This window comes from Besnoitia besnoiti, chromosome VI (genome assembly GCF_002563875.1).
Source record: "Besnoitia besnoiti strain Bb-Ger1 chromosome VI, whole genome shotgun sequence".
NCBI classification, from domain to species: Eukaryota; Apicomplexa; class Conoidasida; order Eucoccidiorida; family Sarcocystidae; genus Besnoitia; species Besnoitia besnoiti.
The window spans coordinates 2,393,995-2,409,436 of NC_042361.1; the positions used below are offsets into that span (position 1 = coordinate 2,393,995).

General features: G+C 54.5%; 4 protein-coding genes across 4 annotated transcripts; 2 read left to right on the forward strand and 2 right to left on the reverse strand.

The window, feature by feature from the left end:
• Positions 1-447: 447 nt before the first annotated feature.
• BESB_067470 (putative ribosomal protein RPS14) lies at positions 448-882 on the forward strand (the record flags this gene model as incomplete). Its single annotated transcript, XM_029365140.1, has 1 exon — positions 448-882. The coding sequence occupies one exon, from the start codon at positions 448-450 to the stop codon at positions 880-882; it is 435 nt and encodes a 144-aa protein (XP_029218723.1).
• Positions 883-1,923: 1,041 nt separating this feature from the next.
• BESB_067480 (uncharacterized protein) lies at positions 1,924-3,544 on the reverse strand (the record flags this gene model as incomplete). Its single annotated transcript, XM_029365141.1, has 3 exons — positions 1,924-2,211; positions 2,473-2,739; positions 2,909-3,544. 3 exons carry the CDS (start codon positions 3,542-3,544, stop codon positions 1,924-1,926), a joined length of 1,191 nt encoding a protein of 396 aa, XP_029218724.1.
• Positions 3,545-4,871: 1,327 nt separating this feature from the next.
• On the forward strand, positions 4,872-7,357 carry BESB_067490 (uncharacterized protein; the record flags this gene model as incomplete). Its single annotated transcript, XM_029365142.1, has 4 exons — positions 4,872-4,949; positions 5,976-6,281; positions 6,407-6,502; positions 6,764-7,357. 4 exons carry the CDS (start codon positions 4,872-4,874, stop codon positions 7,355-7,357), a joined length of 1,074 nt encoding a protein of 357 aa, XP_029218725.1.
• Positions 7,358-9,015: 1,658 nt separating this feature from the next.
• On the reverse strand, positions 9,016-11,931 carry BESB_067500 (uncharacterized protein; the record flags this gene model as incomplete). Its single annotated transcript, XM_029365143.1, has 1 exon — positions 9,016-11,931. One exon carries the CDS (start codon positions 11,929-11,931, stop codon positions 9,016-9,018), a length of 2,916 nt encoding a protein of 971 aa, XP_029218726.1.
• Between the last annotated feature and the right edge of the window lie 3,511 nt (positions 11,932-15,442).

The following is a 15,442-nucleotide window of genomic DNA, read 5'->3' on the forward strand; positions in this document are numbered from 1 at the left end:
ACTGCCGGCTTGAAAACCTCTCCCGCAACCCAGCATCTGCGAGGCAAGCTGCCGAGGCGACAGACGACCTACGTGCGCGTGCTGTGACGCCCCCATTTCTCTATGGGCACATGCTGAGGGAACGCGCAGCACTGACAGCGCTGTCAATGGTGAAGCAGAGGAAATACCAACGTAAGTGTTGACATCGCGTGGTTGAGGTAGTGGACGGAGTATAGCGTCCACCAAGGATGCCGCCGTGACCATGCACCAGGGACGGGAAGTAGGTCGTGGGTTCGACCCGGGCTTTGCTGCGCATTGACAACGCGACAGCCGGAGCTAGGGGAAATGAGGTGCTCGCGTGGATGAGCCGGCTGCCCGCAGCCGATTCTTTCACGCTTGAGGGTTGGTTTGTTTGACCTGGAACTTCCCTGAATCCAGAGTGCTCCTCTCCCGGTAAGAACGTGCGCGATGCTCTATCCGCCTTGGGCCTCTGCGTTGGCGGACTGGGCGTGGCTTGGGCGCTGCAGCAGTAGGCCAGTCTCCTTCAGTTGTTTCTCTGTATGTGACTTGTTTTCAGTTGCGACTGACAATCTGCTAGTCGGGCTTCGAGACGCTCAAGTCCAGAGAAATCTCCGTCGGAAGCAGATGATAATGGACTACAAGCCTCTGCGACAGTACTACAAACACAAGGTAGCGCACGCGACTTCAATGGACGAACGACTCGACTGGCACTGCCGGCTTCAACGCCTGCCTCGAGACTCGTCTCCGACGAGATACAGAAATCGATGTAGACTGTGCGGCAGAGCACGGGGGTACTTCCGGTTTTTCGGGCTGTGCCGCCATCACGTGCTAGATATGGTTAGAAATGTCATGCTCCCTGGTTTCACGAAGGCCGAGTGGTAGCCTACAGACCCGCGAGGCGCGGGCGTGTGCGGCAGCGACGAGAGTGCAAAACGCGCTGTCATTGCAAGCCAATGGACTTCATGTGGGCATTACTCATCGCTCTTCGCGGTCGTATCGCGGCCGCGAAAGCGTGCCTCACTCTGGCCTTATGGCAAAGCATCGGGACGCTGTGATATGCCTGAGGATAAAGTCGGGTATACCGGTTTCGTGCGCGTGGCGGGCAGAGACTGCTTGACGTGTTTGTCGGATCTCTACGTGCGAATACGTTTTCGTTTTAACTTTGAGGATGTCAGGAGCGCCTCTCGAGTGTATGGTACTCTGAGAGCGCACGTTCCTGGTCGCACCGTGTGTGGCATTCCTGTGTTGTAAGAGTTCATCTGGGCGTGCTTGGAGGATCGGGGGTGGAGACAGACTCAACGCTTGCCAGGGCAGTGTGGACTGATAGATTGGAAAACAAATGCTTCTGTTAAACATGCCGGGGTTATCAGGCGCAGAGGAAGAACGGGCATACGTGAGAACGACATCATACAAAAAACATGCGCCCGTAGGACGGTGTCTGTGCGAAACACGAAGGTGCGTCAGAACACCGTTGCCACGCGGCTGATGCTGTTCCCTTCATTTCGACCACAGCGAAAACATGAGCGCCGAGTGGTCGAAATTTTAAAAGTACGCAAAAAAAACTAGTCGGCGACGAAAAGCGCCGTTCCCGATGCTGCACGGAAGCAGCAATCCAAAATCTGCGCTCCTCTAGTCAGAGGAACAAGAAACAAATTCATGCTTCCTGTCTCCTCCGCACCCTTATTCAGAATAGTGGTACACACCCCACGTGTGTTGCAGCGGATTCCCGCAGACGTCCGTGATCTTCTGTCTGCTGCAGCGATTCTTGAAGTGTTGACGCGACGCGGTTGTGTCTCGTTGCCGGTAACCACGGCGTTCCCGATTCCATCCGAAATCTGTGAAGTCTCCGTGCGCAAGACGCTGGTAAGACACAAAGCTGAAACTCCGTTTTCGAGACGAAGGGAATCAGTCGTGCGCTGATATTCAAGCCACGAGGGACTCCTCGGCTACCGCTTTGTGGTTGTTTGACGCGAAATTAGCCCGATGCTCGTCGCGCGGATCCATTTGATCAGAATGGAATGACGGGGAGTGAATGTCTTCACGCTGGAGCGGTGACTGTTCCGGTGATTCAGTCGAGAACTGTTGTGGTGGACGTCTCTCTTTTCTTTCCACGCTCGTTCCTCGAAGGATGTCAGAGACCGAGTCCTCGATTTTCATATTGCTATATTCGGCAGTTCGGTAGTGCTGCCGCGGCTTAGCACCTAATTGAGGCTGTGAACGTGCACCACAACGGCAAGGCTTTGCAATAAGCGAGGGATGTGCTGCACGTCGTCAGACCAGTGCGAAGCCTCTGCTCACTCACTCAGTGCGCTGAACAGGCAATGCTGGCAGCAATGCACGCGACATCCAAAAACCAGCCACAACCACAGCCCTATCTAACGGTTTGAGGGGGCACGTCGTGTGTGCCGCTGCGGTAGAACAACTAAATCTCTCAAGGCACGCCTATGCAACAATGCCCTTTGCGGGACTTACTGCAAGAGATGAGGTAGCCAAGTGGCTGCTCCGGAGATAGATTGAAGCGGGGAGCGAGGCCTTGCCAGACACCTTATCATCGGCTGTCTTTTCTCCCTTGCGAGGGCACAGTGTTCTGTCAAGACTGCTGGCTTCCACTGCGGGGCGTGTCGTGTCACGTTTCTCAAAAGGGCCATCGGGGTTTGCGAACGGCGGCTCCCGATTCTTCACGTCTGGCAGTCGGTCGCTTCTTTTTGCATCGGTTTCCACCGTGAGGAAACGGTCGCACTGCAGCATCGAGTGGCATACACACACAGGGCATGCTGGAACAGGTTATGTAGAAGACGGTTGGGCTTCATCTGCTCCTTCGAAGACATGAACTGTTGAAGAACGCACCACGCCCTCTGTTCGTTGCCCAGATATTGCCGTGATTCCCAGACATTTTCCGCATGCTCACTTGTAAGTGGCTTCTGGCGGTACGGTCATACGCGCCAAGCATACGTTTCCAGGTATGGTACGTCGCGTCTCGGTCGAGCTGCTTGTAGTTGATCTCGACGCTTGCGCTACCGCCTTTTCGGCAGGTACAGAATTCCATTTTGCCGTCGATTGCTTGCCAGCGTGTTTGAAAGTGTCTCCTCTGCTCATCGAGATCTCCTCCGCACACCCGCAAATGGGATCTCTTGCTCCGCCGAACGGCGGGATACGTTGGCATCCCTGCCTCAGTCCTTTCGCCTTCGAAGCATGTAGGATATCGCTCATTATACTGTGCTCCCGTGTACGAAAGAAGTTGTTTGACTCCGTCGCTCGAACCCTTCGCAGGATCGATCCTTTTGCGGGTATGCTGTTGAATCTCAGTCATGCGGCCTGCTTCGACTCCAGCCATCCCAGAGCAGCCGGCGTAGTCCATATGCACGCCCCTTGGTCGTCGATGTTCCGGGAAAATCCCGTCGCACGCATCGTCGATGAGTTCTCCATTAATGTTGGGTCTCACCGGGGACGAAGGCTTTCCTGCGTAGTCGGTAAGATCGCAGCAGTAGCGAGGCCCCCTGTCCGGGACAGACATCGCGTGTGTTCGATCCACAGATGTTGTCATTTTCCCCAGGTGCGCTGAGAAGTCTACTCCGTCGGAAAAGAAGGGATACAGCGTTTCACAATAAGCCTCGGCCAAGAGAGAGGCACAGAAGCATGTCTTGTCGAAAACAATCCTCAGCAATGAAAGATTGCGTGAGCTGCGAACAGCATCGACTCAACGTGGGGATGGAGACCGCACAGTCTACATTGACTGCAGGAAGCCAAGTTTAATTTCTACGCTGTAGTCGGCGTGTCTCGAAATGGGGGTGATGCCGCCAACAGTTTCGCAGGGTTGAACCACCACAAAATGTATGTTGCACAAGAGCGAGTTTTCTCAAGTTCTGGGCACCTCGTTCCCGCGCTGGACGATTTATCTGGCAACCGCACTTCCCGAAGAACGTGATCAGCTGATAAGGATTCTAAGCAGTGTGGCAGGGGACCATCCACCAATTTCGACTCAGCTGGGCAAGTCGTTTCAATCAGAGGCGTCAGCGATGGCACTGAGCCACGGCAAAATGACTTCAACAAAAGTGGAAGCGGAAGCAGAGAGCCTCGTAGAAAGTGATACGTGACAGCGAAGGACCGCCTTGAGTGAGCGCGGCATCGTTCGACGGGCCGTGCAACCGTGGCCAATTCCTGGTCGTAGGCGCTCTGGAGGAAGGTTCCGAATCGCTGTTTGCCTTCTTCTCTGCACGAGCTAGTGCTCGACGTGCGGGACCAGAGTATCAGGGGGACCGTGTCTCGACCGGCGTAGCTAGTCCAGCTGGGCAAGGTCACGGTACTGTGCAGCGCGCACGACACAGTGCTACCACAGCTCCTCGGGGCTAGCCGCCGCTGCCTGCAGCGCCCATCTGATACTGGAATGGGTCCTGCGTTGCTGTATTGATTTTCCTGTTGGATAGTGTCAAGGCCACCCCATCGATTTTTGTGTCTCTTCTTCAAACAGTGGTAAGCAGTAATTAGCAACCCTCCCTTCGAGATCAGCTGGGACGAGTAGAAAGGGCACTCGCAAACGAGCGTCGCCGCCTTTGCAAGGCGCAGACAAGGATCCGAAAACAGCAAGCTCTGACACAGTGTCGGTCGGTTTTTCGTCGATTCTCGTATGTTTGCAAGTCCAGTTGCGTTCTTTCTGAGACATTAGGGGTAGGTATTTCTGTAAGCTACTCGTGAGGGACGCTCTGGTTGCGTCTTGAGGCTCTCTCGTTGGCTGGCCACGTACTACGCTCGACCCGATTGTTGTCTAGCTAGTAGACGCTCCGGCACGCCTTCGCCGAATAGAAGTCACACGACTCGTGCACAACTCCGAAACGCGCCCGTAGCACTCGGTGAGACAAATTGCGTTCGATCCAATGGCATTAGCCCGCCTTGTGCTGGAATCCTCGTGGATCGTGGCGTTTGTGTACTACCGTCCGCTACAGTCGGTAGTGGTAAGGCGTTATCGGAGGGGGTTTCGCCACAGTTTCTAAATGCTTTGACGCCTTATAGGTCGGCATCTCCTGGATCGCAGTATTATTGTTGCAGAACCGCAATGCTACGGTAGTTTGTCCGGGTCCGCGTATTGTTTTGCTTTTTGCAGGCCCACAGAGGAAGCATCGAAACTCGCCTACTTGAGTCGCCCCCGAAGCACATCAGGCATTCGCCGGGACACCGCGCAACGCCAGGTGGTACTCCGATCCCTGCGTAAAGTTATTTTACCCATTTAAAATTTATTTTGCATGTCTTGGAGTGCCGTCTTTGATGTCATCTTTAAATCAACAGACTGTCAGATTTGATACGCTTGAGCCCTTCCCACTTACGTGAACGGTTCGATGGCATTTTCTTGTCTCGCACGAATCTAGCCCGTGGCGACTTCCGTGGTTGCCAGCGATACAATCCAGTTTGGCTTGGGCCTGTCAGCAACCGCGACCGCTCTCTGGGGCCATTCGTCGCCGAAGTGCACCAGCCGTCTTCAACTATCTGAAGGTTCAGGCTATGGCGACCCTAGATTTTGCTTCGCCTATCTTCACTCCTTCAGGAGGGAAGTGTCGCCCGAGAGCATCTAGCCCTGCCCTCGGTTCGCCGGCGGATGCCGATCGTGACACATCCTCTTCCAACTGTGTAGTGTTGCGAGCGGCAGGAGTCTCCAGTAAAAGGCTTTCTCAACGTCTGATCGGTTCTCAGCCTCCAGTCGACGAAGCCCATGTCGCGCGAACTGCGTATCAGTACACTGGAGCCATTGCGGGTGCGCGTGACAATGTCGGGACCGTTTTACGAAACCCTTTCCCTGGGGAGCCGGCCGATCCTGTTGCTGCCGTGCTGGAGCGTGGACGCGTGGACGACTATGCTGGCATGCGAAGCGATGGAATAAATGAATTAAAAGCCCCCTCACACGGACGGGGGAAGGGCGCGGAAGACGGCATGCAGCATATAGAAGAAATGAATCAATTTTTGTCGCCGATGCTCTTGGGCATCAGGGGCAAACGATTGGAGCTGCAGCTGAGTTTCAAGACCCGCGCGTCGCAGCTCAGTTACAGGAGCAGTACAAGCCGAGGACTCGCAACCTGAAACCGTACTACGGCCCAGAGGAGCTAAACAAAGCATTCTGCACAAAGTTCCAGGTGGTTGATAAAGCGTCCGGACGGACAGATATCATGACAGCCAGGCGACCTGGCTCGGCGAACGCGGTGGTCAATCTCAGTGCCTTCGATGCATATAGCATGAGGACTCCCAAGCTCTCGAGCGCCCTCAAGCAAATAAGCAGCATTGAGAACAGCCCTCTGGTACGTATATTGTTCCAGTCTCCCTTTGCAGCGTTTTCGGCATGCCATAGATGCTTTTAAAGGGAATTGTCGGTTACCTCAGAACGTCGTGCCCTGTCCTGTGCTCATGCGTTTTCTGCTACCAGGGGTTGATGCCGCGTCCGGGAGCGGAATCTTCTGAGAAGACCGCACGCCCATCCGCAGGTGCCTGCATGAACAGAAGCCAGCTTCATTGCAAGGATGTAAGTCGCTTTTTTTCTCGTTTGGTTCTCCTGACGCCTGTTTTGGAGAAAACTGTCAAGGCCGCCCCCACCTGTCAACCAGTATACAAGTTTTGGCGACGTTAACCGCGCAGATCAGTGTGAGAGCTGGCATAGATGTCGTCTAGGGAGTGAGTTGCGTTGTCAGGGGAACGGATATACTGCCGTGCTGACTGTGAACTATGTGGTGGGGCGGCTGCGATGATGCGGAAAGTGTCTCACTCGCTTATGTCTGCCCCGCAGAGTTGGCTTGCTCCCGACGAAAACGCCTCGACGCGGAGACATCTTGGAGAGAGTAAGCGCCACGTGGCGCTTTTTTGGGCTCAGCGGCCCACTGGCACAATTCTGCAGCACGTCTCATCTCCAAAGCGTCCCCTTCCGTCGCGGTACACTGTGGCACGCCAACTGCACTCTGTTGCGTCAGACCTGCGCCCCGACCATCCGCCTGTGCATGAAGCTCACAGAAAGCGCGAACATGTATCCATGGACAGCACACAGCTTGAAGAGGATCAGAACCACCGTTTGCCCCCCCCGTGCGTTGACTTCGAGAACCCTTCCGACTTCCACCAGCGCCAGCGAGAAACAAAGATTCACGAGTACAGTCAGCAGCTCAAATCTTACGATAATGCCCGTCGTGCGGCCATCGAAGTCGAACGTCAGCAACTTGCTGACGAGGAGCGCTATTACCAGGCGCAGCTTCAACACTACGAGAGGGAGCGCCAGCGGCAGGAAGCGCAAGACAAAGCAATGGAAAGACTCCAGCAGGAATACTACAAAGGACCGTTTGAAAAAAAATCAGTTCCGGAGTATCCCTTCAAAAGGGACCCACAGCATTGAGGCGGATGCCTCGTGGCTGGAACGCAGATCGAGTCGGCCACCACGGAAGGAAGAAGTTATACCCTTAGGGTGAGAAATTAAGGGGGCGCGCTCAGTGCAGATGGGTTCATAAACAACGTGGTCTTACAGAGTTGGAGCCTACTGCCTGATCGCTCAGTCATCCGCGACAGCCTGTGTACAGGGGCCAAGCAGCCGAATGTGGACTCCTTTAACTGGAAGAGGGGGAGGTGCGAATACCGTGTGTAGCATTCTCTAGGTATCGTGCCAACCGCACCGCACGTATGTCAACTGTCGATCAGCATGGGAGTACGGCGCACGTTTCTTTTCGGTCTCGTGCATGTTGTGGAGTAGGTACACTCGCGTTTGCTACAGTGTGTTTGTAATAATTGCTAGAGCCAATCGTTATAGATACGCCTGAAGGCGCCGATGGTGTCCAGCGGTTTCACTAGGGATATTTTTCTACTCGATGTGTTGCATCGCGATTTGGTCGCAACCATCTACTCTTCGGAAATCAAATGAAAATAAATGCGACGGGCCAAGGCCGTCGCACTCACCTCTCAGGCCGGGTATCCTGTCAGCACTTTTGCCCTTCTCACACAACACAGCGAATGTCCCACACGTGGACGAGCGCGTCCTGAGTGTGAGCCACACACACCCCGGAGCCCCGCTTGTGTTTACATGTTTTTACGCCATTGGCTGCTTCCAAAATCATAGCCGGGTCTGTAGTACTGGTGCGAGGCTGCCCTCTCTAGCACGGCAAATGAGAGAAAAAGACTCAGTACGGGCAGCAGCTCAAATCTTACGCTCATGCCCGTCGTGGGGCCATCGAAATCGGACGTCAGCAGGTAGTGTTGGCTACGGTGCTTGTGCGCGGTTTTGAGGGGCTTCTGTTGTCGCCCTTCGCAGTGATCCGCATTTCTTGCGTCGACATAAACTTATTCGCATCTGCCATGTTTCATATTAGACGGTGTGTAACAGTCATTAAGCCACAACATACGTATCTGCCGCACGGTTTTCGAACAACAGAATACACGCAACAGAATAGGTACCTGTTGAAGTACACAACTTTGGGACGAGGAATAAATATGACACCCAGTGCCGGAACGGCGGAGAACGAACACAAAGGGACTCTCTGCCTGCGGGTCTGAAAGACGGTGTGTGTCACAGTGTCCATGGTCACTCTGGCCAGAGAACGCCTTCTAACGCACGCCAGCGCGACGGCAGTCTACAAAGGGTTCACACAATCTGGAGTGCTACAAAGAATGTAGCGACACCAAACATACACAAAAGCAAGTTGTTCACCCGCCCTAAGCCGTGAGGCAGGTATGCATTTTGTACTGCGATACTAAGTACAACACCGGGACATGCCCCTGACGTCTACAAACTGGTATCTCTCAGCTCTTCAATAGCGCCTCCCTCGGATGAAGCGCGGCGTCTATCAATCGCGACTTCCTCGGTACGTCCGCACACACCGAAGGCGGGCACGCTTTGGCTGTTCTGCGTAATCACTATTCGAGGTCAGTGGTTCACTCGTGGCCCTCTGGCCATCTACCCAATTGTCTGTCGTCCCTTCTCCCCGGCAATGAGTACCGCAATGCGGCCTCAAAACTAAAACGATGAACGTGCGTTGCATGTACATCAAAGCCTAGGATGGACCCTTATTGGTCACCCGGGGTCTCTGCGTGTGCCGCTTCTCGCCAAATCACCTCACTTTCCTCCAAATCTTGCAAGATCGGCAAAATCCACTGATCGAGGAGCTTCGATACAAGGTGGCACTTTTTGTCCTCCTGGCAAAGGGAATGATACATGTCCTGAACCAACCAAAGCGCCGTGCGCGCGTTGTTGTCGCCGCTGGTTGCCGCTCCGTAACGGAAAAACAGGCGCATGTAATCTTCAGGCTTTTGCTTGCGCAGGCGTTCCACTTCCTCCACTGGTACCTTTTGACCATCTTCGTCCACAATTACGCCTTGCGCCCGTCTCCAGCGCTTCTTCTGAGTGTAGAGTATCGGCTCTGTGGCAGGTTTTTCAATCGGCTCCCCACCCGCGATGCAGTTCAGAAGCCAGTTGCGCTGCTCAGTCTTCTGTCTTGCCTTTTCTTTTTCGGCACACTCACGCTCCTCGATCTCGTCAATCATGGCCTTCACTGCATCCGTCGCTTCCATCATGACTATCTTGTCTACCAGCCTCACCTTCGCCTCAACTACATCGACGCGTTTTACTCGGGTGCTAGACACTCCACAGCAAGCCAAAAGCCCAGTACCTCTCGCAGGAACCTCTTTTACCCACTTGACTTCTTCCACGCTAACGAAATCACCTTTCTCCTCTTGGTCTGCCAGCGAGTCAGCCCGCACCATATACGCGGGTCGAACAGTCGTACCGAAACGCACCAAGTCATCTTCGAAGTTTTCTTTAGTTGTCAGCTGAAGATCCTGATCGAGGCGCTTATTCGCCTCCACGAGTTTTTGCACGCGCTCCTGGACACCTTCGTCGTCTCCCGCTGGTGGCTTGGCTTCGACAACCGCATGTGTTTCTGCCTCACTTTTCGCGTCTTCTCTTTTAAGCAAAGTGGCGGGTGCTCCTGAGTCCGTTTCAGTTCCTTCTGTGGAGACTTGCGGCTTGGGCTCTTCCTGCTGCTGTGTAGACTCCTTGCCACAAACAGTGGCCGAGCGTGTTTCAGTGTCTGTTTGAGCTGGCTGTGGTTGGGCGCCTGGCGTCCCAGCAGGAGATCGACCGCTGACCTGTGACAAAGAAGTCGTAGAGGCACCTTTGGAGGAGGGAACCTGGAAAGACCGAGCAGCCGTGGCTTCCCGGAATGAACGATCTGAAACGACCTCAACCCACCCTTCGTCATCACCATCAAGGGCTGTTAGATCTGCGATTTCACCCCCGCTTCCAAGGCGAAGATCCTGCTGCCCGCAAGAGAAGCATGCACCAAGTCGATTGCTCTCCTCGGGAAGTTCGCCGAGACGAGAGAGAACCTCTCTCGAAGCCTGTATGCGGCCGCCAATCCTTTTGAAGAAGTAAGCAGTGCCGCGTGGAAGAGCGGTTGAGTCTTCAAGGCTCTGAACCAACAGTACGTTCAGATAAAACGCGAGCTTGGCGCGCTCTCTCTGACACTTCTTATCAGGCTCATCTCCGATGCTTTCCTCGTCACCCTGTGCAGCTGCTGCCTGCGGCTGTAGTCGCCATGGCTTCTTGTCCGCGTCCTCGTCTTTGAGCCATGGAGCAAGGTCAGGGACCTCGGGCTCGCCTTGCCGCTTTCTTGCAACCAGCGCGGCTAAAAGGTTAGACTGTTGTGCACGCATCATTTCCATCCATTTTCGATGCTTTTCCTGCCAGTCTTTCAAAGAAAACGTATGTGCAGAGTCGCGCTCGACAGGTGTCAGAAGCCATCGGGCATCCCGCACGGTTGAGTCAATCCCTTGCTGAATCTGTTGGTATAAGGTGTACGAGGTCAGGCCCTTGAGCGTCATAGTGTCTCGCTGGTACCACACGTTATAGTCTGGCATCAACGGGTTTTTCTGATGCATGCGGCAGCCTAAGACGCCAGCCAACGGGCCCGGTCCGTGGCCGCTCGATCCGAAACAGCGCGCTATCTTCGACATGATGCCCTCGTCTTGTGCACCTTTGTTCTTATGCATTTCCTCAGGGGAAAGTTCTTTCAGCGTGAGCAGTGGGGACAGCAGCACAAGTCCAGCGATAGGAATGGGCCGTGCTTGTACGGTGATGTGCTGCGTGGGAACATCTTTCTTTCCCTTGCCCTTGTGGCGGCAATACTGTGGGTCAGTGGCGTATTGCAGGCCCGGGGCGTCGTCGCGGTCCTTTGCCGATGTCTCCGGTGTAGCCGAATTCTCTCCAGCGTCTTGTGCATCCGATGACGTAGATCGGCTGACGTGGGGTTTCCCCAGTTTACCCTGGCGCGCCAGCAGCTCAGTCGCGCGCGTTGCAATCGTTGCCCCCAAACCCTGTCCAATGAGGAAGATGGGAAGGGTCGAATGGCGACAGACCTCCTCAAGGAGCCAACAGACGTCTTCCGCGAATTCGTCAAAGCTGGGAGGCAACTGGTAGTGTTTGCCTTCCACAACCTTAGAGAGGCCGTGACCCTGCAAATCTATGGCGTGCACATCTAGACTCGCTTCATTGAATTTTTCCACCCAGGAACCGTCGTAGTGTGACGCGTTACGCAGGCGGAGAAACTCTTTTTTTTCAAACTCCGATGCCTCCGGATCTTCTTCCATCTGACGGCGCTCTTCTTTTGAGAGAGGGGGCAGGTGCCTGAGCCATTCAAATACAGTATGGGTTCCTTGATCGTGAAGCAGAACAACGGCGCCACGCGCAGGTCCCGCAGTTGATCGCCACGTGTACCGCACGATGGGTTGATTTCTCACATTGTGGAAAATGGCAATTTGAGGGTACCGCAGCTCGACGTAATCGATAGTCAAAGGGGGTAGTTTGGGGTAAGGCCACTCTTCCAGTTTGGTCTCCGAATTGCAGACGATTGCCTGTGGGGGAGTTGAGGTCGCTGGCGATGACGTATTGGACGACTCCGTCGCCACTGTAGCCGGAGGTGCCATTTTGGCAAAAACACCCGTGGAATGCCGCGAAACAAGTGGAAGTCGGCAGGTATGAGGGATTGGTTCGCGTCCGGCGACCAAGCAGTCAGCTTCCCCGAGCTCAAAGACCTGGTGTTCACAAAGCACCACACAAAGTCAACAGTCTGCTGTTGAGCTCAAGATAGTCTCGAAAACGGCGGGACAGATTCATATCCGACCTCAATAGGCGGTGTTTTGAGGGGTTGAGCGTACGGGGATGCGACACACTTCGAAATGCTCACAACGTCCAAGCTGTTCCTTGCCACAGAGGCGGTGTGTCACGAATGCAGGTGTGCAGTCACAGAAAAGAGAGGTAAAATATCACAGCTGCACCAGGAAGCGAAACCACGCAGGCAGGGTGCCGAATTTGTGCAGCATTTGGAGGAGAAATGCAGTCCGCAGCTTCTTGCTCGTCGCACCACAGCTGTTGACCGGTCAGCGCCCCCTCTGTGCAGCGACCACAAACGACGGACGGGGAGCTGGGACAGCGTCGCGCTTCCCCCTGCGCTTTCAAGAGTTCTGGACCCAGAGTTGACAGCAGTACCAACCGCGATGCACCGCGGCACGGACGAAGCACACGGAGAAACGTGGAGATTAAAAACACAGAGATGTGTTGCATTCCATCGCCTCAGAATTCGTCGTTTTCTGGAGCGGGGGCCTCGGGGCCAGCCAATTTCAACGACGGCACCCAATCGAGACCGTCTAGCGCAGCGGCTACCTCACAGTGTAGGGTACTTCGTACGTCGATTCTCCAGTGGCAGTCCTTCCTGGGGTCATTCCGCGGTTGTTTCCCCCTCAAGAGCCCCGAAGGTCACATCACGAACCCAGCAGCAACGCCAGAAACTGGCTTCCCCACTAATCTCATACGCAGGCATTTGTGACTTGATCAGTGGGTCTGTACTGCGACGGTGCCCGTTTGTTATGAGGTTGAGTGCTCCACTCCGGGCGGAAGCATGTCTGCTATAACACAGCTATCCACATCAGGGCGCTGCCTCAGCACAGACCCTCACTGGTTGCACCCTGGGTAGAAATGGTAGAAGTGTGTAACTGCTGAACAGACGGAGGCAGCCGAGCGCGCTGTCGTCGTACACGGCTGCCAGAGAAAGAAATCCTTCAGCAAGGTGCAGACTTTCGCAAGCGTCTTAACGTGGAAACGTAGGTCAACATCGGAGTAGTTCTGCGAAAGTGAAGACAAAGTGCTTGCAAGACCGCTCTCCTTTCCTGCTTCTGACGATGGGCCTTAGCCAGCACCCTATTCCATACATCGGCCTCAGGCAATATTGGCGAGTGGAAATTGTTTTTGAGGCTTCTTCCAAGTGAAAATGCAAATTCGTCACCAAAACTCGGCCACACCCGCACCATACAAAACGAAGGCTGTCTTAACATCGATCTAGCTAAGGCTTTAATCATCCCTAGTCGCCTGAACCCTTCGCTCCGAGTGCTCAAATGAAGATTGCTTGCGGACAATGAACGCAGCGAGCACACAAGCATATGCCTAGACAGCAACGCATCTGTGATGGCAGGAGATGTGATAACCACACTGCAGTCCCCGAAGATCGCCGAGCAACAGTGGTGTAGCGTCACGTTACGCCCGCCTCCCTCACGCCTTTCTGTATTTGATGTCTGCCTGATAGAGGATAAGGTAACTACTTCATACCACATATATTTGTGGTTCGGAAGCCGTCAGCCGACCGATTCCCCAATGAAAAGGATCATAACTTACTTCTGAACCAGTAGCTGCATTACTTCCTGTGCTAAAGCGGCTCGCAGCTCTGCAGGTAACACATCCGCGTCACCGTTTGTCGTCCGCAGCATCGCCCTTGATCGAGTGGTACCTTTGCCGCCGAACACGAGTCCCATTTTCGGGTGATCTGGAGTAAGCACCTTCGCCAATGTCGCTGATGCGGTGACAAGACTAATTGCGGCAGCGTGCGCTTGTCTACATTCGATTGCCCAACCGCATATGGAAGGTCAAGATAGTGGAAAAGCTCGCAGCGGGAAGAGTGGACCCCTTGTGAACTTGGTACCGCAAACTCAGGTGGTGAGGCCCTCCAACAATCCCTGATAGCCAGAAAAGGAGTCCTCCACGTGTGCTCGGAACCCTGCCCTTTCATGTCTAATCCTAGACGTGTTCAACTTTAAACGGACTGAAGTTTTACAACTCCTGAAGCAGGATGCCACTCATGGTATCTATGGATGAGACTGGGCCTCCCTGCGAATCGATGGGGCCCCGGCGGCAATGTGACGCTGTAAGGCATGTAATCCGGTCTTCAAGCCTTTTTGCGCGGCGGAGACACCCTCCTGACACCTTTACAACCCTGCATCATAGCGATCGAGGTGCGCCGCAGGGGCACGGCGAAGTTCAAGTTTGCGTGCCCAGCTTTGCCTATGTTGCATTCTCTATTTGCGGTCTGGCACGCACACCTCTTGGGGGTATACTGAAGAGTCCTCACTTCGGCAGTCGCCAATCATGATTCAGCTCAGGCGCAGTGGAGGCGGCACCATTCCTGTTTTTCGTGGCACAGATTGTCCACTCGAATGCGTGGCGGGAGCCCTGAGTCTGGCGCGCTTCATCTGCGTGGGGTCCTGCTAAGATGCTGTGGCGGGCGTGAGAAGCTGATATTCTGCACCCCCCACCGCGCCCGGTGTTGCTGCCGAAGGTGACAGGCAGCACTTGCAACGACGGGGAGTGGACGGCCCACCCCAGACCAGGACTATTCTAAAAAATTCGGATTCCTGTCCTTTGATGTGGGGGATACTTTCATCGCCGAATCATGAAAATCCAGTCGACGAGCCAACACGGGTGTACGCGTAACGGTTTCCTAGCTAGCTCACTAGACCCTGCACATGCAGTGGCGAACCTTTGAGAACCCGAAGTAACCATTGGAGCAGGCTTGTCTGTCTTCGATTGGGAGCCGCTCAGCTCCTCCAATACTGCAGAGGAATGAGACGAAGGTGCAGCGCCAGGCACGACTTCGCAGTTCGAAGACGCACGTTTGGGACGCTATTGGCCGAAGCCACTCACGAATCCGGCGGACGCCAGACCCGTACCAGCGGAGACAGGCGAGATGCCTCCAGGCCTTGCAACTGGGTTGCGCCCTTTCTTTATGATGTCGAATACCTCAGTCTTGTTAATTCGCTCACCGGCCTAGCAAAGGCACTCCAGTCCCTGTGAAAGACCGCAGCCGCCCACGGGCCAATTCCCCTGTCACTCGCCGGGCACGATGCCGAGTATAGACGCTTCCAAGAAACTCTGCCCACCCTTTGAGGAAAGAAAATCGACGAGTGAGTCTGATAAATGCGTCAAACTACAACAGGAAACAAGTATGCTGTATCAGTGATGCATTATGAGGTGATGGTGTCATGCATGCAAATGCGCTACGGAACATGCAAGCAGACTGTGGGTCAGTATCGCCCTTCCTTATCACCTCTTCCCGTGTTGCTACATACCATGACACTGAAATGGCATTTCATGTTGCAGGGGACTTTATGG